The sequence below is a fragment of the Thamnophis sirtalis genome, unplaced genomic scaffold (assembly GCF_051295495.1).
Source record: "Thamnophis sirtalis isolate CommonGarterSnake01/CBP01778 unplaced genomic scaffold, rThaSir2_p1.2 scaffold_12, whole genome shotgun sequence".
NCBI classification, from domain to species: Eukaryota; Metazoa; Chordata; class Lepidosauria; order Squamata; family Natricidae; genus Thamnophis; species Thamnophis sirtalis.
In genome coordinates, this window is record NW_028261392.1 from 61,599,611 (window position 1) to 61,624,814 (window position 25,204).

At 41.9% G+C, this 25,204-nt stretch overlaps 1 protein-coding gene across 1 annotated transcript in view; it reads left to right on the forward strand.

Moving 5' to 3' along the window:
- CACNA1E (calcium voltage-gated channel subunit alpha1 E) overlaps positions 1-25,204 on the forward strand; it is a 407,324-nt gene that overhangs the window by 140,077 nt on the left and 242,043 nt on the right. The window contains exons 5-7 of the mRNA XM_087726930.1: positions 9,903-10,006; positions 13,407-13,559; positions 14,751-14,932. Of these exons, the coding sequence (XP_087583056.1) occupies positions 9,903-10,006; positions 13,407-13,559; positions 14,751-14,932 (439 nt within the window). The remainder of the gene's footprint in view (positions 1-9,902; positions 10,007-13,406; positions 13,560-14,750; positions 14,933-25,204) is intronic.

Sequence of the window (25,204 nt, forward strand, 5' to 3'; positions counted from 1 at the left end):
AGAAACACTGATATAGTCCACTAGGCATTGTTTAATAGATAAGGAAGGTCATGAGCCTTGTGTTCTGCCTGATTTTTCACAGAATCATCTGAATAGTCCATTTCATCAACATAGGCACTTCATTTTCACGTGAGGACCTTACTATGGGATTTTCATTTTTAGCAGAGTTCAGTTTGAAGCTTTCCAATCAAGCTTGCAATGCATATGCCAAATAATACTTTCTAGCTTTTGTGAGGTGCGGTTTTTGCCAGCAATCCATAATTACCAGTAATTACAGTAAGCCTGACCCATCATTTATATAATTAAGCATTTCTTTGCAGTATTCTTTTCCTTTCTGGTCCATTCCCACAGGCTAGAAGGATATATAAAAGGACCATCTGAACCCATTGGTCCTTGAGCCAGTTGCTATTCCTACTGGCAATCTCGATCACCACACACATAATAATCCCTGCTCCCCCTCCACTCTCCAATCCCTGCTCTCCCTCACTCTGCCTGCTGCATTCATGGCTAATACCTTGGTCCACATTTTCCAGAAGACCACGGAATAAGACCTTTTCTATGAGATTGCTCCATATCACGTAGAGAAAGTGCACAAGTAAAGTCAGTGATCTCTGGGGCTCCAATTGCTGTTGCTGCGTTCCATGCTTTCTAGGGGGAAATGGACTTGGGGGTTGGAGAAATCTACTGGTGAAGAGATCTGTGTTTGGGCAGCAAAGAGAAGAGGCACAAGGAAGGAAAGGGATTTGTGTGGGACAGAACCTCTGCTTCAGTGGTGGGATTCAAATAATTTAACAACCGGTTCTCTGCCTCAATGACCATCTGGGTAGGTGGGGCTCGGTGGTCATGTGACTGGGTGGGCATGGCCAACTCAAGGTCACTCCGGTTGATGGGCGCTTCGCCTTAGCTCTTACAATGTAGTAAGGGTTAACCAGAGAGGCAGTTTCTGTAAGCAGGTCAATAAAGATTAGGCTAGAAACAACACCAGAATGTTTCCTTCCTGCCTTCCTTACAGGAAAGTGGGAAAAAACAAAAGGAGATTTCTTCCAACAATCGATTCTCTGAACTACTTAGAAAGTTACCAACCGGTTCTCCCGAATAGGTGCGAACTGGCTGAATCCCACCACTGCTGTGCTTGCTTCCCCATCTTCAAATGGGCCCTTCACAGAGGTGGGTTCCTACCAGTTCACACCTATTCGGTAGAACCAGTTCGTCAAATCTACCGAACCGGTTAGAAGAGGTTCTACCAGTGGACCCGGAAAGCAGGCCACACCTACAGAAGAGGTTCCAAAAAATTTTGAAACCCACCACTGGTCCTTGGATAGGATTATTCTACACTATCATGCTCCTATTTATAAAACTCAGTGCCTCTGTGAAAGGTAAGGATGACTACTGCGTTTGTGGTGCAATCAGAACTTTGCGTGTGTTGAAGTTGTTTTAACGCAAACCAAAGATGCCTTTTAAAAAACAAGTTTACATCATATTCTTATGCAGGCCAGTGCTGTGTGTGAGGTAATTTAAGGTGGTTCTGACAAGTATCATCAGCATCTTCATATCCAGTCACATGGGCGGCAAGCCACTCCCATCCGGTCACATGGGCGGCAAGCCACTCCCACAAAGGAGGCCACACCCACAGAGTAGGTTCAAACAATTTTTGAAACCCACCACTGGCCCTTCATCAACAATAACAGAAACTATCCCCTCACATACATGTGTGGGCAGCAGCTTCGCACTGTGAAGTCTGAGGCACAAGAGGAATATTATGGGGTAGCAGTTTCTCACCCAGCACATGTCCTTCCAGTTTTGAAGGCAGGAGAAAAGCACACTGAAAGGAATGTGAGGAGAAGACTGCCAGTAGACCATCGACAGATGTACTGCATTTCTATTCCAGTTGCAGAATTGTGTCTAGATTGTGTCCATTCATGTTCAATAGAAATCTATAACTCTTTCGTCCCATTTGATCAACAAGCCAATAAAAGTAAAGATTAAGATTAAGGTTTATTAAAATTTGTATGCCGCCCACTCCCACCGGGACTCTGGGCAGCTCACAGCAAGACAGAAACAGTTTAAATTTAAAAATAGAAAAATACAATATTAAAAATTCACATCATCCATTACATCTAAGCGGGGGCTGGATATCCATCAACAGCCCCGGGCCTGCCAGAACAACCAGATCTTAAGGGCTTTACGGAAGGCCGGGAGAGTGGTAAGGGTCCGGATCTCTGCGGGTAGATCGTTCCACAGGGCCGGTGCAGCAACAGAGAAGGCCCTCCCCCGGGGAGCCGCCAACCGGCATTGTCCGGTTGACGGCACCCGGAGGAGGCCCAGCCTGTGCGATCTTGTTGGTCGTTGGGAGGTGAGTGGCAGGAGGCGGTCTCTTTTAAGATGCTTAAAAGTGGAATGGAAAATGGAAAACTGAATCTGAGTGCGGCTTCTTCACCCTCCCATAGAATCTAGCCCACACAGCCACTCAACATGGCTTCCATGGAGTTGTTGACAAGACTTTACAGCAATCAGTCTGACAAGAACCTCAGCCACAAGCGAACGTTTCTGGTTAACCTAATGATGGATCGGCTAACTATACTTTTCAATTCACCCCTTTCAGATTTGTCATAATAAACAGAAGACGAAGAGGGGGGAAACAAATCTGTTACCACAGCACATTTAGTTAATGCGAAATAGTTTCGTCTTTCTCGGTATCCTAGGAAACAGAACTGTTGTTACTAAAGGGAGCCGGATTCTTTCTTTTTTTTCTTTTTTAATCCAAACGTATACTGGAAAGAAGGGAAATAATCATAATAAAAAAAAATAAAGGTGGTTACTTGCCCAGCAAGGGAGGCATTGCCAAGAGTAATGCTGGCCTGTAATTAAATGAATTAGTAAAACAATGACCCAATTTCCCTGCATAAAACTTGAAAAGCTGATTCCTGAATTTAGGCGATGTAGCTCCTGTGTGTGCTCTTTTTTTTCTCTATTTGGAACTTCCTCCAATTTTTTTACAAACTACATTTAGACACCTAAACAGAGTCAGCGCTCTGCGATGTTTTCAATCAGTACCAGTTGAGAAGGTACAGCTCTTATTGCACTCCAAGTTTATAAACCCTTTCACAGAATGTAAGTACACTGTAATCCATCTTCTAAAAAGGATCACTTGTTGAAATATACAGTATGCTAGCTGTCTATTCTCTTGGCATCAAGCATCATTCAAGGGTACATGAATCTAGCCAGACGTATTTCAGAGCCAGTACAAAGTGATTATTATTATTATTATTATTGCTATTATTACAATACAATTGTATCACAGCGGCCAGTTGTTTCGGCGGATTTGGCATTGGTTACTAGTCGGGCCCCACCCAGGGGCCTAGGACGTCATAACGTATTTTCGTAATATGCATGCAGATCCAAGCAGTGCGGCTTTTTGCATTTGACTGATGGTGATTTTGTCAATTTTTAACTGTTTTAAATGTAATTCCAGTGCTTTTGGAATAGCACCCAGTGTGCCAATTACCACTGGAATTACCACTGCTGGTTTGTGCCATAGTCGTTGAATTTTGATTTTTAAGTCCTGGTATTTTGCGATTTTTTCATGTTCCTTCTTGGCGACCCTGCTATCACCTGGTATTGTGATGTCTATGATTGTGATCTTATTTTTCTCAACCAGTGTGATGTCTGGTGTATTATGCGCCATTATTTTGTCTGTTTGTATACGGAAATCCCATAAGATCTTGACCATCTGATTTTCGATGACTTTTTCAGGCTGATGTTCCCACCAGTTTGTTGCTGTTTTAATATTATAATTTTTGCACAAATTCCAATGGATCATTTGTGCTACTGAATTGTGCCGCAATTTATAATCAGTCTGCGTGATTTTTTTTACAGCAGCTGAGTATGTGATCAACAGTTTCACCAGCTTCTTTGCAAAGTCTGCATTTGGTATCTTCAGAGGATTTTTCCATTTTGGCCTTAATGGCATTTGTGCAGATAGCTTGTTCTTGCGCAGCCAGGATTAGTGACTCTGTTTCTTTCTTTAATGTACCTGTTGTTAACCATAACCAAGTTTGTTCACTGTCCACTTTATCTTTTATTTTTTCCAGAAATTGGCCATGCAGTGCTTTGTTCTGCCAACTCTCCATTCTTGATTTTATTACATCTTTTCTGTATTCTTGTTTTGTCTGTTGGGCCTTCAGTAGATTTTTGTTCTTTACTTCGATTAATAGATATTCTTGACTTTCTTTTAAATAATCAGCCAGTGCATGTTTTTCTTCTTCAACTGTTTGCTTCACTTGTAATAATCCTCTGCCACCTGATTTTCGGGGCAGGTAGAGTCTATCACTATCACCACATGGATGTAAACTGTAGTGCATTGTCATTAGTTTCCTGGTTTTTCGGTCCAAAATGTCCAAATCAGCTTGTGTCCAGTTAACTGTACCAGCTGTGTATCTTTTAACTGGTATTGCCCAGGTATTTATGGCCTTGATTGTATTTCCACCATTCAATTTAGATTTCAAAATTTTCCTAACTCTGTTGGTGTACTCTCGCCTGACAATAGTTTTTACTTCTCCATGCTTGATGTTATCCAACTGCAGAATGCCTAAGTATTTGTAGGCTTCATTTTCTTTGCATTTAATTAGTTGGCCATTGGGCATTTCAATTCCCTCACATGCAGTGATTTTGCCCCTTTTTATGGATACAGTGGCGCATTTTTCCATGCCAAACTGCATTGAAATATCGGTGCTATTATTATTATTGTTGTTGTTGTTGTTGTTGTTGTTGTTGTTGTTGTTATTATTAAATTGATTTATAGGCCGCCCAATCCCGGAGGACTCCGGGCGGCTTATATCGAAAGAAAAAAGAATAATAATAAAAAATGACAATAAAAACATGATTAAAAACAACACACATACATTCGTTACGATCGGGGCTGGACCTCAACAATGAGGTCAACAGCCCCAGGCCTGCCGGAATAGCCAGGTTTTAACAGCTTTCCTGAAGGACATGAGAGTTGGCAAGGTCTGGATTTCTGGGGGTAGTTTGTTCCAAAGGGTCGGAGCAGCCACAGAGAAGGCTCTCCTCCGGGGAGCCGCCAGCCGGTATTGTCTGGCTGACGGCATCTGAAGGAGGCCCACCCTGTGGGATCTTACCGGCCATTGGGAGGATTGGCAACATTTTTACCTCAGGCCTCTAATTAGGCTTCTTGGCCTAATTATTGTGAAATGTACAGCTTTTTCTTCTTTTTCTTTCTTTTTTTTTAATAAAGATTTTTATTGACAAACATGTAAAATACACACACACACACAAATTAGACGTACACCACATTTATCCAATACAGTACGAACAGGAACTTCCTGTTTTTTTATAATAGCAATCATCAATCGATACCGCTCACCTTATATTATTTCCCCTTCTATTGTATTTCATTTGGATTTTACCATTCTTAACCCTCTTATTTTACTCATAACTATTATTTTTGAGTTTTGTTATATTCCTTCATTGATTTTTGTTTCTTTCCTCCATCCACCTATATACCATTTATCCCATATCTGGTAGAATTCTGATTCTTCCTTTCCCTGGATTTCTTTAGTTAGTTTATCCATTTCGGCACAGTCCATAACCTTTCTTATTATTTCATCTTCGCTTGGGATTAATTTGTTTTTCCATTTCTGGGCAAAGGCAGTCCTTGCCGCTGAAATTATATGTAGTATTAAATACTGGATTTCTTTTTTGTATTTCACCGACATAATTCCTAATAAAAAAACTTCAGGTTTCCATTCTATTTTAACCCCTGTTATTGCCTCCAGCCAATTTTCGATCCTTTTCCAAAAAAGTTTTGCCTCCTCACAGGTCCACCATAAATGATAATATGTTCCGGGTATTGATTCACATTTCCAGCATTTTGGGGAGTCTTCTTTTTCTTCCTATACTCAATCCTGTATCCAGGATTTACCAGATATTTGTGGGGGCATGTTAAGTGTTAAGTATCACCTCTCCGTGAGCTTCAGTCTGATTTTATTTTCTTGTCTCCACTTTATCTCTGTTGTCCCTGAAGAACACAGGATCCTTTCTTTGGATGAGAGTGTTTCTTTCCTTCCTTCTTGTATCAGGCGCTGCCTACCCATCACTGAAGTTTTTGTAAATCCAATTGCATGTATAAAGTTTTGGAAGGGGAAATATTGTCCCATTTTTCTTTGCAATAACTATCTTGCCTGATTCCTTGAAAAGAACACATGAGAAGCCATGCAGTGTGGGGGGAAAAAGATAATGCATTTATAATACAATAGAAAAATAAAAGATCAACAAAGAATCTGATGTATCAACAATTTTTTATTTTGCAAACATTGGTGGTCAGCTCCTAGATGCCACAATTCTTTTGAAGTGATGCTAATTTAAAATGTTATTGTTAATATTAATTGGGTTTGTTTTTGGATACTCTATCTAATTTCCTTTTTATCTTTTGTAATATGTTTTTTTTTTTTTAAGAGCCGAGGTGGCGCAGTGGTTAGGGTACAGTACTGCAGGCCACTTCAGCTGACTGTTATTTGCAGTTCAGCAGTTCTAATCTCACCGGCTCAAGGTTGACTCAGCCTTCCATCCTTCCGAGGTGGGTGAAATGAGGACCCAGACTGTGGGGGGGTGATATGCTGACTCTGTAAACCGCTTAGAGAGGCCTGAAAGCCCTATGAAGCGGTATATAAGTCTAACTGCTATTAATGTACGCCGCCCTGAGTCCTTTGGGAGAAGGGCAGCATATAAATCCAATAAACAAACAAACAAACAAAAAACAATTTCAGGATATATAGTGCAATATAGGGTTTTGCCCATTGGGTCTAGATTTTCTAAAGGAGCCAACTTTAGTCTTGGTGGCCTTTATTTTAGTCTCCTGTCCATCTTTTTACTAAGACTTGTGTCGTTCATTTAGCACTTTATGACACTGGTGGTTTAAAGGAATGTGTGCTTCCTGTTTTGAAGAACGTTGATCTTGAAATATTGCCCCTTGTTACCTGAGGAAAGAACCCTACCTTAACAAAACTGTCTCTGCATTGGGGTTGATTGTACCCTGTGGAAAAATTAAACTGATGTCAGAAACTAGCAATTATCAACAGCCAACACCTCAATTAGTTTAGGAGCCTGGGATTTAATTATACAAAATGACATATGGGCTGGCACACCTAGTTGTGTGGAAGGAAAGAACCTTTAATGGCCTTGCGCAGTATAGTGATTGTTCTGACCCTCCCCTCCGTACGGTGAGTCACACCGACACAAAATTACTGCTAGACAATTTATTCACTGTAAATTAACACACCAACAAGACTTTGGCAGCAACCCAGACTTCCACAGGTAAGAAATACATACCAAAGCTTCTCCAGCTTTAGTATAATAGTTGAGTCCTGCAAAAAGCCTCCTCCCAAAGTCTCTTCTTATATACTCTCTTGGGAGGAGCCTAATCACAACCACCTGGGTTCAATTATCTCCTTTGCATAATTGCTGCCGGCGCTTATCCACCCGTCTCTTCCGGGTGTCCAGGACCAATTCCCACTGCACCTCCTCACTGCTCAAGGGCCTGACATCTTCACCACTGCTCGTCAGGGACAAACTTCCTTTGGCTTTCACCGCTGCTCCATGCTTCAGGCCCCTCCTGGTGGCCAACCAGCCTCTCTGGTCCCTGCTCAGAGTCTGAACCCTGTCCAGGGTCCTCCACATCTTCCAGAGGCGACTCATGGGGGTCCCTCGCTATCAGAGTCTGTTTGCAGCTCCAACAGCTCCTGATGGGCCACAACACATGATTAAGTGAACTAAATAAGCCCATCCTACCCAAATTAACAAAATGAAAAGATCCATATGATAAGGATATATATACCTACATGAAATTAATTCAGTTGTTGGGCTTATTGTTACATCTGGACCATAGAACAACATTGTGTTATCTTTTCATTTTTAGAGCAAAGAAGACTTTAAAAAATTGTTAAGAAACATATCTGGTGTGTACCAAGACCCGTGGGTAGCCAGAAGGACTGAGGCAGAGACAGGAATAAAAGGCTAACAAGTTTATTCCCTTAAGTACAGGCTAACATTTCAGAACCGGCTTAGATAGGAACGCGCGCTGCTCGTTTGGACAGCTCCCTATTTATACAGGAGCTGTCAAACGATCAGCCAATCAGCTGTCGAGCGCTTTCCCGCTCAAACTTCTAGTCAGCGCAAGCTCAGAACACAACAATATCCATTCCTTGAAATCAGGAGAATGACTTTTATGGCAGTTATGCAGGATTATCTACTATGATACAAGACTGATAGAGGCAAAACTCTTCATACAATGACATATTTTAAGAGTCCAATTTAATATCACATTGAAACCCTTAAGTATGATATTTAATATCCATTGACATATATGTCAACATGAAACCAGAACAAATAAATTAGGTTTGATCAAATATATTAATTAAATAAATATATAGATCAAATATATAAACAACAATCTTCATTTTTAATATAATATAATAATAAAAAGCTGCATTGTTGCATTCTATTAATTCTGTTGAATTTTGTATGAGCTGTTAAAGGGCCATACTGTTAGCACACATACATAACATAGGCAAGTCAAACACAAAAGTTAATCTTGCAAAATATTTAGAACAACACTAAGAAAAACTGATTTAAAGTATTAATCCCTGTTTGGGATAGTCATTCCAATAAAACATTTTCCCGACTATTTTTGAGATTTGTGTTATTCCACAATATCAGCTTCTTGTGTGATTTGGGATCAAATCATAACTGCTTACTATTAACGACAAAATATGCCTAGCTGCTTTTCAAGCATGAAATGAAAATCCTGGTTTAATATTCTAACACCTGCCAAATGGTCCCAGAGAGAAAAGTAATCATAAGTCTAATTCCAGAAAAATACTAGGGATGTTAGCCAGCCATTTTTTTTATCATTCAGTTATCTATCTGAATTAAATGGAAATTAACATTTATGTATATGTGTGTGTGTGTGTGTGTGTGTGTGTGTGTGTGTGTGTGTGTGTGTGTGTGTGTATTTAGTGTCACAACCTCTGGGTATGCCCAAATATGGGAGGAGGCATACTGCTTTCTTTCTCTGTCTATCGGCTCATCACAAGAGACCATCCAGACAGAAAGCCAATATTTTTACTGTTGCCTTTGTTACATTTGTGTTGTATTTGTGCTGATAAATAAATAAAGGGAGGTGGGGCTCAGTGGTCATGTGACTGGGTGGCCATGGCCAACTCAAGGTCACTCAGGTCGATGGGCGCTTCGCCTTATCTATTACAATGTAATAAGGGTTAACCGGAGAGGCAGTTTCTGTAAGCAGGGCAATAAAAATGAGGCTAGAAACAACACCAGAATGTTTCCTTCCTGACTTCCTTACAGGATTAGCCCTGTAAAGTGGAAAAAAACAAAAGGAGATTTCTTCCAACAATTGGTTCTCTGAACTACTTAGAAAGTTACCAACCGGTTCTCCCGAATAGGTGCGAACCGGCTGAATCCCACCACTGGTTAAAGGGCAATATTAGTGCCCTGAGAATTGTGCCTTTTTCAGGCACCTATTTTGCTAAATTCCCAATACTTTCCTATTCCAGCCTCTTGGTAAGGATCTGATGTATTGAATTTACAACCCGTAATTCTAACACAAGGCACAGACTGAGCTGTGACAATGTGAGTCCTAAAGCTAGTGTGTATTTTGTTTTTTAATTGCTGCTCTGCTAAGATTAGGCTAAGAAATGGTTCTTGACTCACAGCATAGGGTAAGGTGCATCAATTCCGGCTGTCAGGTGCCTGGTGTGTGTTACGCCTCCTCCTGCAGGGTGGGAGGGAGGGAGACTGGCAGGCATATGTGCATCACCCCAAGATACTATGTTTAGTAACTTTTGTCTCTTCCTGTTTGTTTCTAGCATCCTTGCAACAGCAGGAGCGCATTTTAACACCCACGTGGACCTACGGACTCTGCGGGCGGTACGAGTGCTCAGGCCCCTGAAGCTTGTCTCAGGCATTCCTAGTAAGTATCTGGTTTATCTCCTCCCACTTTGTCCTACTGTTGAAGGATTCTTGCAGAGCGGTGTTGGTGTTTCCAATGGCCATCTTTATTTCCTATAGAGGTATTCTATTTGAATCAGGCAGTGGTGGGTTTCAAATAATTTAACAACCGATCCTCTGCCCTAATGACCAGCTAGGTAGGCATGGCTTGGTGGTCTTGTGACTGGGTGGGTGTGGCCAACTCAATGTCACTCATGTTGATGGGCGTTTCGCCTTAGCTGTTGCAACGGAATAAGGGTGAACCAGAGAGGCAGTTTCTGTAAGCAGGTCAATAAAGATCAGGCTAGAAACAACACCAGATTGTTTCCTTCCTGCCTTCCTTACAGGATTAGCCCTGTAAAAATGGAAAAAACCAAAAGGAGATTTCTTCCAACAATCGGTTCTCTGAACTACTTAGAAAGTTACCAACCGGTTCTACCGAATAGGTGCGAACCGGCTGAATCCCACCACTGGAATCAAGTCACTTGCATACAATTCCTGACTGGCGTTTAAAATTAAGTGATATTAAATAAATAAAATATTAAATAAAATATTGATGTTAAGTAAAATATATATCTTCAACAACCAGACTGACAGGCTTCGAGTACCTCTGATCCTCTGATTCAGAAAGGCTTTTGTTAGGTCGGTAATAAGGGAAAAAGCCCAGACTTAGCAATAGCAGTTAGACTTATATACCGCTTTCAGCCCTCTCTAAGCTGTTTACAGAGTCAGCATATTGCCCCCACAGTCTGGGTCCTCATTTCACCCACCTCAGAAGGATGGAAGGCTGAGTCAACCTTGAGCCGGTGAGATTTGAACCGCCGAACTGAGATGGCCCAACCCATCTCAGAGAGCTATTGTGGACAGGAAAATGGCATTTTGAGCTTCTGAATGAAAAGCAAGAGACCACTCTAACGAAGCCATCATGATCAGTTCTGACTCGGAAATTTACAGTTGTTCTTGTGCTGCAAATTTCCCATCCGCTCATTTTAAATATACAATATGGGGATTGAATCCAAAGCCACTGGTGATAAAATATATATTTTCCAAGACTTACATACTCTTTGAAAACCTACATACAGATACATTTGTTTCATAATTATTTGGGGAAGAGTCTTTTCTTTTCAGATGTGTACATTTATTAAGTTTACAAGTACAATCAAAGGGAAAAAAGGCAGGAATTAAATGAATGAACAGGAGATTAAAACACTTACAAACTTTAGAAAAGTACTGTAGCAGAGGTGGTATTCAGCAGGTTCTGACCTGTTCTGGAGAACCGGTCAATACCACCCAGTGGTGGGTTTCAAATTTTTTTCGAACCTTCTCTGTGGGTGTGGCCTCCTTTGTGGGAGTGGCTTGCCGGCCATGTGACCTGGTGGGAGTGGCTTGCTGGCCATGTGTTTTCTTTCTTTCTTTTTTTCTTTCTCTTTCTTTCTCTCTCTCTCTCTTTCCTTCCTTTTGTCTCTCTGTCCCTTTTTCCTTTCATCTCTCTCTCACTTTTTCTTTCTTTTTTTCTTTCTTCTTTATTTATTTCTTCCTTTTTCTCTTTCTCTTTCTCTCTCTGTGTGAGTGTGTGTGTGTGTGTGTGTGTGTGTGTGTGTGGTGGATTAGATCTCACAGGTTAGGTCTCCTCTGGATTCCATCCGCCAGCCAATGTCGGCTGGCGACTCCCCGGGGGAGAGCCTTCTCTGTTGCAGCTCCAGCCCTCTGGAATGACCTCCCCGTGGAGATCCGGACCCTTACGACCCTCCCGGCCTTCCGCAAAGCCAAGTCCTGGCTGCTCCAGCAGGCCGGGGGGCTTGTAAAACATCCAGCCCCACGAAAACTGTGAATGTTGTGTTTTTTAAAAAAGTGTTGTCTTTGTCTAGTTATTTCCCCTTCCCTTGTCTATTGTGAGCTGCCCGGAGTCCTTCGGGAGTGGGCGGCATACAAGACAAATAAATACAAATACAAATTTCAAAAAAATTTGGAGCCTCTTCTGTAGGTGTGGCCTGCTTTCCGGGTCCACTGGTGGAACCTCTTCTAACTGGTTTGGTAGAGTTGACAAACCGGTTCTACCGAACTGGTGCGAACTGGTAGGAACCCACCTCTGATACCACCTCTGACTCGCCCCATCCCCATCTATTCTCTGCCCCCGAGCCCAGCAGGAGGGAATGGAGATTTTACAGTATCCTTCTCCTGCCATGCCCACCAAGCCACGCCATGCCCACTAAGCCACACTCACAGAACTGCTAGTAAAAAAAAATTGAATCCCACGACTGTACTGTAGATACAAAGGTTTCAAACTGACATTTATATACATTGGCATATTACAATATTTTTGATCCATTCAAAGTTTTCTATAGTAAGATGTAAGTTGGTATTAAAATTAGATTATTATGCAATAATGATCAGCTCTGAACAATAATAAGCTGAAGAAAGGAAATCACAACACTTTTTGCTTGATCTAGAAAATTTGGCAAATGTAACCAATCATTAAAAGTTGAATATTGCAATCTTACATTAGGGGGGTAGGAAGGAGGGAGGGAAGGAAGGAGGGAAGCAAGGAGGGAAGCAAGGAGGGAAGGAAGGAGAGAAGGAGAGAAGAAAGGAGGGAAGGAAGGAGAGAAGAAAGGAGGGAAGGAAGGAGGGAATGTAGGAGAGAAGGAAGGGGGGAAGGAAGGAGGAAAGGAAGGGGGAAAGGAAGGAGAGAAGGAGAGAAGGAAGGAGGGAAGGAAGGAGAGAGGGAAGGAAGGAGGGAAGGAGAGGAGAGAAGAAAGGAGGGAGGGAAGGGGGAAGGAGGGAGGGAAGGAAGGAGGGAAGGAAGGAGAGTAGGAGAGAAGAAACGAGGGAAGGAAAGAGGGAGGGAGGGAAGAAGAAGTAGGACCGTTGTAAGATAAGATGGATCTATGGGATGGTAAGAAAGCAATTTTCAAGTATATTGTCAACTGTAGGAAAAAAATTGTTATAAATACATATTAATAATAACAGTGATGAGATCATATAATTGTGAATGTATATATGAAATTGATAAAATAAAAAATTAATTTAAAAAAAAGAATATTGCAATCTTACATTAGGGAAAACCTAAACTTTAGAACACTTTGGATTAAACAAAGCATTTTCTTCTGCGGGGAAAAAAAATGGGAGGTTTTTTCCCTAATGGGAAAGAATTTGCTCCTCTGGGAGATCAATATTTGCTTTCTCCTCCTTCAGTGACAAGAGCTCTGCTTGCTTTCTAGAGTGTTGTCTTCCCTCGATTATAATATTGCATCTGCCAGACAATCACAACTTTTCTGAACATGTTTCACAGTGTGACACTTCCTCGTCTCTCTGCTTCTCCCAAAGGAATAATTTGTGCTTCTTTTTCAATTGCATTTTTTTCTCCTTTCGCTTTTCTCAAGGTTTACAGATCGTACTAAAGTCCATCATGAAGGCAATGGTGCCTCTGCTCCAGATCGGTCTCCTTCTCTTTTTTGCAATCCTGATGTTTGCTATTATTGGCTTGGAATTTTATAGTGGAAAGCTTCACCAGGCTTGCTATGTAAACAATTCAGGTAAGAGATATTGCTGTCTCCCGTGGGAAGTTATCACCCAGCCCTCTCCCAGAAAAATGAAATATCCTAGGAAATATTGAAAAGGCAGAATGTTTCTCTGGATGTGAAAAGAAAGAAACATGTTTTAAAAGACAGAATGGTTGCCTGTAGCTTCCTGCCCATCCCCACTGTTAATGGGCCATTAAGAAGGCCAAGCTAGTCGCTTTTACATAATAAAGACTTCTCCACTGCAGCCCCAGGGGGGATGGGAATAAAGGCATGATAATATTGGCTCTTTACTCAACTGGCCACATGGCATCTGAGAACTCAACTAAACCTGGATTCAAAACACAGCCCAGAGAGTTGCCCCTGCATGGCCCTATGGGAGTCTGACAACCAATCAGGATACATTTCTTACACAGGAACAGGAAACAGAGAGGTGGGACTGAACAGGTTATAAAAAGCCTAGCAAGCCACTCCTTCAGCCCTTCTCTTCTTCTCCACCAACATTGGAGCATGTGATCCCCTTTTCTGTTCAGGGCTCAAGCCATGTGTCCCTGTCCAACAATAAACCATCTTTCCAAGCAGCCTCCATGTCTCCAGTGTCTTTTCCCCCACTTGGAGCCGAACCCAGAAGGACATTTCTTTCATCACTCCCTTCTGACTTTATTCTAGTCCTGGAAGTTTAAAACACTGTAGAGCTATGGATTTAATTAACCTACAATCCTTCAGAAAGATTTGTTCTTTTAGGTTTGAACATGCCCTCTGGGCAAAAATACTTTCTGCAATTTGAGCAGCAGAAATGGTTTGGAAACAAAACATGGTTTTTCTTGTTGTTGTTTCCCCATGCCCTGTTAACAATCATGAATTTTGAATCCTGCTCAAGGAACCCAAACTTTCCTGGAAGAGAGGAGCTATAAATATGTGTCATGCAGACGACATTACAATGTTAGACTTGGATTGGTTGGCTGGATAATTTGCGCTAATTGTTCTTTCACAAGCCAGCCCATTTCACAATGTTTTTGTGCTGGTAAATTGGGGGATAGGGGAAATCCTCATGTTCCTCACCTTGTGCTGTTCAAGGAAAAGGTAAAATATAAATAAAGTAAATGCATATAGAAGCTTCCTGTTTTATTATAACTTTCTTGGTCGACCTTGCTCCTTTACATAGATGCATGTTGATAAAATGATTTCATCTCTGTCTGACTGCAGGTGAATTACAAGAGCTGGATCCCCCACATCCCTGTGGGGCGCAAGGATGCCCTGCAGGTTATGAGTGCAGAGACTGGATTGGTCCCAACGATGGGATAACTCAGTTTGATAACATCCTCTTTGCTGTGTTGACTGTCTTCCAGTGCATTACCATGGAAGGATGGACTACAGTGCTGTACAATGTGAGTAAAGACAAGTGAGGAAAGAGAGGGCTGGTGCAGAATTGGTTCCACCACAAATGCGCGCACAACAAAAGCGCGCCTGACTAAACCGCGGTGTCTAAAGCGCGATGACAAAACCGCGCGACGAATGAGCGACTAATTAGCCCTAAAGCGCGCCGACAAAAGTGCGCCGACGGAAGCGCGCTGTAACGTAACCCTCAACCTAACCCTCAACCTAAACCTCAACCTAACCCTAAACCTAACCCTAAACCTAACCCTACACCTAACCCTAAACCTAACCCTAAACCTAACTGTAAATCTTACCTTAAATGAAATCGCGCTTCTGTTGGCGCGCTGTTGTCGACGCGCTGTTTTCGGCGCGCTTTTGAAATCGTGGTTTTAGCGCCGCGGTGTTGTCGGCGCGCTTATGACATTCGCACTTTTGACAGGTCACGCTAGAATTATTTTATATTGTTTATAAATGGTTACAACTGACTATTTTCCTTTCATTTCAAACTGTATCTCATATGAGCACTATATTTGAATCCCCATATCCTCTGAAAAGGGACACAGTGGCTAAATGGCTAAGACACTGTCAATCAGTTCGGCGGTTCGAATCCCTAGTGCTGTGTAACGGAGTAAGCTCCCGTTACTTGTCCCAGCTTCTGCCAACCTAGCAGTTCGAAAGCACGTAAAAATGCAAGTAGAAAAATAGGAACCACCTTTGGTGGGAAGGTAACAGCGTTCCGTGCACCTGTGACATTTAGTCATGCTGGCCACATGACCATGGAGACATCTTTGGACAATGCTGGCTCTTCGGCTTTGAAATGGAGATGAGCATTGCCCCCTAGAGTTGGGAATGACTAGCACATATATGTGATGGGAACCTTTACCTTATCCTCATGAATTATTTAAAAAAAAATGCTTCTCCTTCTTTTAACCAGACCTTTTGATAGTAGTAACACCAGATTGGCATCCAATTCCCAAATGTTATCGGTTCAAATAACATTTATTGTTTGCAATATACTTCTATAAGTATTATCCTACTAATTTCCAGACAAAAGTTATTGGCACTGATTCATCTAAGCCACAGATCTTTCCATGTTGAAAAATCATTTGTCTGCCAGAGTCCACTTACCGAGAAATCCCACCCTGCAAATTAATGTCCCAATTTTCGGGTATTGCGTCATTATATCAATTCTATTGAAAAGCTACTGCATAATTTCACCCCTTTTTCAGTTGCTGAAAAGGGTCCTTATCATTCTTTCAGGGTGATCACTGTTGATTTTAATCATAAATGTGAAAGAATCAGTTTAATATCTACATTTGAGTAGATATTTTTTTCTTTCTTTCTTTCTTCACCTTTGCTGTATGGCATGCTCTATCAACTTGTAGAGCTGCTGTCAAAATATTGGGCAAGCAGGAACTCACAAGGCATGTAAGTTTGCAACAGAAATTAAGCTTCTGACAGAGTAAATCTGTTGGGGGCCAGCGGAGTTGGTAATTATCTAAGCGAAGCCTTTGCAGCCTTCTCCATCAAATTTTTCCTGTCCCTTCTCATCGCCTCCTCCCCTTCCTTGTCTTGAACTGCATTGCTCTCTGTATTGAAGCAGAATCATTGTATTATAAGTACTTGACATAACTCCTACAGGAATTTGATCATGTAACTGTGCTTAAAGGCCTGGCAGATGCCCATGAGTGAGGTAGGCAGTGAGGAGAATATTGCTTTTAATGATGGTGCTGAACTTCAGGCATGATATGATTATTCTACACTATCATGCTCCTATTTATAAAACTCAGGGCCTCTGTGAAAGGTAAGGATGACTACTGCGTTTGTGGTGCAATCAGAACATTGCGTGTGTTGAACTTGTTTTAATGCAAACCAAAGATGCCTTTTGAAAAACAAGTTTACATCCTATTCTTATGCATGCCAGCGCTGTGTGTGAGGTAATTTAAGGTGGTTCTGACAAGTGTCGTCGGCATCTTCATATCCGGTCACATGGGGGGCAAGCCACTCCCATCTGGTCACATGGGCAGCAAGCCACTCCCACAAAGGAGGCCACACCCACAGAGTAGGTTCGAACAATTTTTGAAACCCACCACTGCCCCCAGCCCTCCGGAAGGCGGTGATGGCTCGCATGCCAGCACATATGGCTCCATGTGCCACCTGTAGCACTCATGCTATAGGTTTGCCATCACGGGTATAGAAGGTTTCCGTGGATAATGAAGGCTCTGCATTGCTATAATCATCTTTTAATGGGGGAGTGAATAGAGGAAGCTCCTTTTTTCATCCTCATCTCATCTCCTGCCTATTCATTAGCTTTTAGCATATTTGATTATTAAGAGGACTCCTCCCAAAATTCATAAATATTTTAAGAGAGAAACTTAATCTCCCCTTTTAATAAGCGCAATAAATCTATATTTTTGAAAACTGAGATTTTTAGGTAAATTTTTCTTTGCCGAAACTCAAACTTTCTACCATATGTGTCTTGTATATTGAATGGGGCCAATTTAAGAATATTTGAATGGGGCTATTTCGAGACGGGAGCAATACCATTTCGGCTTTGACATATTATAAGTAATGTTATTTCTGTTTGGAGCTCCATAGAGTGGGTAGTCGGCATGACTAGAAGAAGAAAGTAATATTTTTTCTAAAATAATTCATCTCAGTGTTATTTTTATATTGTACATTTTGACTAGAGTGATTTCTTTTTGGTATATAAATGTAAAATAACTATAAATGGAATATAATATCCTCTTTTCACATTCATTATTCCGCTTTTCTATCCCTGCTTATAATTCCCGTTAATAATTACTCATCCATTTATGACTTGTTAACTCATCTCTAGAGGAAATAGATGCAGAACATATCATTACATAAACCATCCCACAGGGGAAGAAACTTAAACTGCCTCTATTCATCAGCTGGGAATTCTTGGCTTGATTGTCATCTTCATTGGGTCAGTTACAGGGGTGGGATTCTCGCCCCGTTCCAACCGGTTCGGTTGGAACGGGGCCGGCGGCGTACTAGCGTCTGTGCGATGCTCCAGCTGCTCCTGGAGGATCACGCAGGCACTGTATGCGTCCTGCACATGCGTGGAAGCGCAGAACTCGTCAAAACCGGGTAAGGAGCGCGAGCGGGCGAGTGGGCCCTTCGCCGTTCCCGGAAGTTACTTACTTCCGGGTTCGCCGACCAACCGGTTCGCAGGGACCGCCGCGAACCGGTTGAAACCCATCCCTGGTCAGTTACCTTGACTTTAAGAAAAACTGCAAATATTACATTTTCTTTTTGCCAAAACCCTATAACATGTACATGATGGACATTTTGATTAAAGTGGAAAAATTAGGCTTCTGAAAACTGGGAGGAGGCGTGATTTCTGGAAGGATTAAAGTGACACATGCAGTGAAGTTAATTCATCTTTCATTCAAACCCATTGTTTCCCAGTGTTTTGGAGACTGCAATTAGTCCAGAATGCAGCCGCGCAAGCGATACTGGGTGTGCCAAGGTACACCCATATCCTCTTGGTGACCACACCAAATGGGCAGATTCAGTTGCCCGATGTCTCCTGGGGTCGCAGGAAGTTTCATAAAGAGCTTTAAAGATGATAACCAGGACTTCCAATTGGGTCCAGGCAACTTTTGGCAACTTATAATGTGACTTCAACATGGACACTATTCAGGGGTGGGTTCCTGTAGAAGAGGTTCCACAAACCTACAGTGCCGTTTAGAACCGGTTCCAGCTTCCTCCCCCCGCCCGTCCGGACATCATCAAGATGAAGAGCGAGAGGAGGAATTCTGGGAGTTGAAGTCCACAAGTCTTAAAGCTGTCAAGTTTGAACACCCCTGGTTTTTTTTCTAAAGGGTTAGGGGTGCAAGGGTCTTGTAACTTGACAGCTTTAAGACTTGCACACTTCAATGCCAGAGTTCCTGAGCCAACATGACTGGAGGAGGAATTCTGGGAGTTGAAGTCCACAAGTCTTAAAGCTGTCAAGTTTGAACACCCCTGGGTTTTTTTTTCTAAAGGGTTAGGGGTGCAAGGGTCATGTAACTTGACAGCTTTAAGACTTGTGTGCTTCAAATGCCAGAGTTTCTGAGCCAACATTTTGATTGCTAAGCAAGAGCGTTGTTAAGTGAGTTTCACCACATTTTACAAGTTGGCCATGCCGACCCAGTCACATGGCTGGCAAGCCACTCCCACCCAGTCACATGGCTGACAAGCCTCTCCCACCTGGTCACATGATTGGCAAGCCACTCCCACAAAGCAGGCCACATGACGAGATTCTAAAAAAATTTGAAACCCACCACTGACACTATTCCAACTTAATAGAGTTCTGATATCAGAAGTCTACGCAAAGGGTTTTCTCCAAAGGTAACCCCTTGTAGAATGCATGGATTATAATTGGTTCACCAGCTAAGGCTAGATAAATTTGGCCACAATTTCCACAAAAGCAGGAGATGGGAATCAGAAGAATTAGTAGATTATGAACCAACTCCTTTGAGTGTTCCAGACTTCCTTGATATCTACACATAGTCCTTGTTCATCAGGATCAGTAATAGCCAAATGGTAGCTAATTAACACAGGGAGGGTGGGAGATGTTGATTGCTGCTACCTCATTTAGATAAAGATATTTGTGCAGCAACACGAGCATTATTTTTCACTCTAGCATGTGTTGTCAGTTGCAGAAATTTGGCAGTAAATGCGTGCATTGGTCAAACATGATTTTTAAAGTACCATTTATTACTGCCGTATTTGCAAACAGTTGTCTAATGAAACAGTTACTTAATAAGTGCAACTTGTATAGAAGGCAGGCAATTGTCTTTGTAGGATTTGAGGACCCGGATTGTTGTTGGGGGCGATATGCTGACTCTGTAAACCGCTTAGAGAGGGCTGAAAGCCCTATGAAGCGGTATATAAGTCTAACTGCTATTGCTATTGCTATTTACTCTGAGTTTGTTTCAACCATCCAAATCCTCACAGCCTACCAGGGACTGGTTCAAGAACTGAATGGCATTTTCAGCTGGAATTGCAGGGGTTATTTGCAACTGAGGCTCATCAGAACCGAAGTGGCGCAGTGGTTAGAGTGCTGTACTGCAGCCACTTCAGCTGACTGCTAGTTCTGCAGCTCGGCGGTTCAAATCTCACCGGCTCAGGGTTGACTCAGCCTTCCATCCTTCCGAGGTGGGTAAAATGAGGACCCAGACTGTGGGGGCGATATGCCGGCTCTGTAAACCGCTTAGAGAGGGCTGAAAGCCCTAGGAAGCGGTATATAAGTCTAACTGCTATTGCTATCAGTATGCTAATGACACATCACTCGAAGCTGCCAAATAACCTCTCAATTTATTTCCCATGGATGCTAAATTTCTTGGAGGAAGACACTTAGCAATGAGGTGACCACATCAAAGATGCCGAAGGTTCAAGTGGCGTCTTCCCCATTCACTAACTAGGACTGAAACCACCATAAAATAATACCTCTGCCTCCCAACCCTTGCGGACAATTTAGAAGAACGCCATATATCTAACATTATAGAATACTGTTGTGGGACCACAAGATGTACTTCCCTATCTTGGTCTTAAGGAAGATGATCAACCTATGCAATCAGTGGTATTTAGGGTATCCTCACTGAAAAAGATCCAGATAGTATATTTTATGGTATTTAGGATCATCTGTCGTTGATTTGCCAATAACTTTTCAATCAACTTTGCAAGAAGTTTGGAAGCTAAGCAAAAGTTGTCAAAAACAACTGGATTGAGAGAAGACTTTCTCAGAGAGCACTATGCCCTCCTCCAGAGTATTTCCCAGGTCTAGCTGCCGACGGAACAAGCCAAAAACGCCATGAGCCTCCAGGGATCGAGCTTAGCATACAACAGGTTGTATCAATTTCCTTGCATCATGAAATCAAATGAACCCTGAATTGGTATACATAATTATATATAGCCAAGTATTGGCTAGTCATTAAGGCACCAGGCTAGAAACAAAGAGCTTGTGAGAGCTAGTCCCATTTTGTCATAAAAACCAGCTGGGTGACTTTGGAGTTGTTCTTCAAGAGCCGAGGTGGTGCAGTGGTTAGAGTGCAGTACTGCAGGCCACTTCAGCTGACTGTTATCTGCAGTTCGGCGGTTCTAATCTCACCGGCTCAAGGTTGACTCAGCCTTCCATCCTTCCGAGGTGGGTAAAATGAGGACCCGGATTGTTGGGGGCAATATGCTGACTCTGTAAACCGCTTAGAGAGGGCTGAAAGCCCTATGAAGCGGTATGTAAGTCTAACTGCTATTGCTATTGCTATTCTTGTGAGGAAAATAGGAAGAGAAAGGAGTATTAGGTATGCTAGCTGCCTTGAGTTATTGATCAAAATAATGAAAGAGAGAAAGAAACTAAATGTAACATATTTGGCTGGTAGCTTTTGCTGCTGTTCTTAGGCTCATTAAACAATGAAATAGAACAACTGTCTCTCCCCCTGCCTTAATTTTGGTTGCTTGTTATGGACGGACTTAGTGAATCAAGGAAATCAGTGTCAGGACGAACCGTTGCCTTCTCAAGCCAATGAGAAGTTTGCTATGTTTGATATCATTGATTGTTTATGCACCCATTACATCATGTTTGAATCCTAGTGACCACCGTTTGATCCAAAGTCTAGGGTAATATACTATGAATTGATTTTTTAATGTGCATCTTGGCGTGCAAGTTTGTCTTCCATACTTAAACAAACATATGGAAACATGATGCCAAGAGTTTGCACACATGTTGCATATTTCATATGACAACACAGTTGCTCAGCCCAGCTGTAACTACGTCTACTATGTTGCTGTGAAAATTAAGCTTTGTGTCACAACTGAAATCTGAGCTATATTCATTCAGTTGTTAGTTTACATCATACTTTGAGAATAGCAATAGCAATAGCAGTTAGACTTATATACCGCTTCATAGGGCTTTCAGCCCTCTCTAAGCGGTTTACAGAGTCAGCATATTGCCCCCAACAACAATCTGGGTCCTCATTTCACCCACCTCGGAAGGATGGAAGGCTGAGTCAACCCTGAGCCGGTGAGGTTAGAACCGCTGAACTGCAGATATCAGTCAGCTGAAGTGGCCTGCAGTGCTGCACCCTAACCACTGCACCACCTCGGCTCTTGCCGAGAATAGGCATACAGATCTTAAATCCTTTTAGAAACCCATAAGAACTGCAGTCCAAAAATATAGAACTCTCAGAGGTATTAATATTTGTCTCAAACTGCAGTGATAACAAAGCCCATTACCTTGGCAAAAAGGATAAAAAAGGAATTAAAGAGAATACGATGGAACAATAAGTAGGAAAGTTGCCTTAACCAGTCTTCCGGGATTTCTACAAGTCTTTGATTAATCTGATTAAATGCTCTGCTGTGATGACCCTCTATCTGCAGTTCATTTTTTGTTAAGCAAGGCTGAATCAAGCCTAATTAAATAAATGCACATAAATCCTTTTAACTTCGTAAATCTCCATCTGAACCTTATGTGAACTTCAGCATTTTGGTGGTAAAATGGTAAAACCAAGTGGTGAAACCAAGTGTCAGCGTTCCTAGTATCACGTAAAATTAAATCAGAGTCCAAGGCAAAACAATCCTTTTGGTTCCAATTTAATAAAGCAGACATCTTAGGCACATCTGTGTTAATCCCAATACTGGAAATGACATCAGAATTCCACCCAGTTAAAAGTTCATGATCTTGTCCCCACACCCACAATCCCTCACATGGTCCAATCTTCTTCTTCCATGCTGGCATCCACACCCAGCTTCTTCCGGTCAGATGTACTAGTGTGGTGGAAAAGGATGACCTTGGCTTCTAGTAAAGAATGAAAACAATACATTCCACAATCCTACTCCTGTCTATTCCCCCCTCCTATTAACTATACTAATGAAACAGCATAATGAAATAAGAGAAAGTGTGGCAGGCCAAAATTCTAAAAGGAATATAATTGCAGGCCTGATGCCAAGCTGATTTTGTTTCAGTAAGGCTTCTAAACATGTTGTTGCCAATGAATCTATATAACACAAAAATTCTGTTCATCTGTAACCTTCAGCTGGGCAAAACGGTGCAACATAGAACAATAGTTTTTGAATTAGTTGACCTCAAATCGGCTAACATAAAGAATGCATCCAAAATCTGGGACCTGTCAGATTAGCAATAGCAATAGCAATAGCAATAGCAGTTAGACTTATATACCGCTTCATAGGGCTTTCAGCCCTCTCTAAGCAGTTTACAGAGTCAGCATATCGCCCCCAACAACAATCCGGGTCCTCATTTTACCCACCTCAGAAGGATGGAAGGCTGAGTCAACCCTGAGCTGGTGAGATTTGAACAGCCGAACTGCAGAACTGCAGTCAGCTGAAGTAGCCTGCAGTGCTGCATTTAACCACTGCGCCACCTCGGCTCTATTGAAATTTGATTGAAATTTGGCAAAGTTTTGAGTGCTTCACATGGCCACGTGATCATTCCTTTCAATTTTCCTTGCCAGCTTCCCACAAGCAAAATCAATGGGGAAGCAGCAGGAGGTCAAAAGTTACTTGGACTTTTCCCCCCACTATTGTCATTCTGTTTCCTGGTTTAGGTTAAGGAGATATCTTTGAAATGATAACCCAATAGGTCACAGGTTCTCCAGTTTCTTTTAAAGCCAAGTGTAGTCAGAGGTTAAGGATTCTGCTTAAGAGGTTATGTCAGTAGGCATTTAAGGAAATTATTTAGATTATAAGAAAACCATTTAAGGTTTTATTGAATATTAAATATATTGTACAAGACACAATTTTTTCTCAAGCAGTATTGGTAGTGGAAAAGTCATGAAGTCTGCTAGTAGAAACAATTATTTTTAAGGATAATTTATCTGAAGTTTGTATTTGTATTTGTATTTGTATTTAATACATTTATAGGCCACCCAATCCCGAAGGACTCCGGGCGGCTTACAGAAAATATTTTTTTTTAAAAAAATAAAGAATTAAAAAAAACAGAGGAAACAGATTCAAAACCACATCATACACCCAATCTAGTCGGGGCTGGACCTCGGTCATGAGGTCAAAAGCCCCAGGCCTGCCGGAATAGCCAGGTCTTGATAGCCTTTCGGAAGGCCATGAGAGTGGGCAGGGTCCGGATCTCTGGGGGTAGTTCATTCCATAGGGTCAGAGCAGCTACAGAGAAGGCCCTCCCCCAGGGAGCCGTCAGTGGTTGACGGCACCTGGAGAAGGCCCACCCTGTGCGATCTTATCGGCCGTTGGGAGGTATGCGGCAGTAGGCGGTCTCGCGGGTATCCGGGTCCTAAGCCATGTAGGGCTTTAAAGGTAATAACCAGCACCTTGAATCGCATTTGGATTGGTAGTAGAAAAGTCATGATTCTAAAGACTGCCATTATTCCCCATCAAGATATTTCTACAGCTCAAGCTTCAAAAGAAGCCCTTCTGAAATAACCCAGGCAATGTATTTTATCAGATATCATTCAACCCTGTTAATTTCACTCAAATATCTTCAAAAGTATGTAAATAACAACATAAAATAAATAATGAGAAAGCATGAAAAGTTCATGGTTAAGTTTAGGGCAGGAATGTGTTTGGATTTAATGCTGATCAAAAAAACAGTTTCTGTACGGGAAGGTGGGAACTCAGACTCTCATGCTTCAGTTACATTATCTTGTAATTAGTTGGTGGACCAAAATAATTTAGTGTTGTCAGGATTTTCACACAAAAAGTTGCTGATTGGACAAAGTTCATGTAAGAAAAACAAGTCTATGAGAAATTGGATATGCTCACAAGAACATCTCATAAGGTGGAGACATAGAAAGTCGGACTAGTGCAACATGTTAATAAAAATTCTTATAATTGGAATTTGATGGATAGCAACTTTGCAAAAAAGACAGGAGATTGGCAAACCAAAGGCTGGTGGTTGGCATCTGGGACTCTGGCAATTAAGTTGAATGGCACAGTTTCTCAGGGTAGAGATGTTAATTATGTTAACAACAAACAGCTACTCGTGAAGCACAGGGCACAAAGACATGGGAAGGATAGAAGAAAGCAGCACTAAAATTAAACTATGGCAGATATAAGCCAGGGGTGGGTTCCTGCCAGTTCTAAGCTCTTCTATAGAAGAGGTTCCACAAATCTACAGTGCCGTTTAGAACCAGTTCCAGCTTCCTCCCCCCTGCCCATCCACACATCATCAAGATGAAGAGCGAGAGGAGGAATTCTGGGAGTTGAAGTCCACAAGTCTTAAAGCTGTCAAGTTTGAACACCACTGGGGTTTTTTCCCCTAAAGGGCTAGGGGTGCAAGGGTCTTGTAA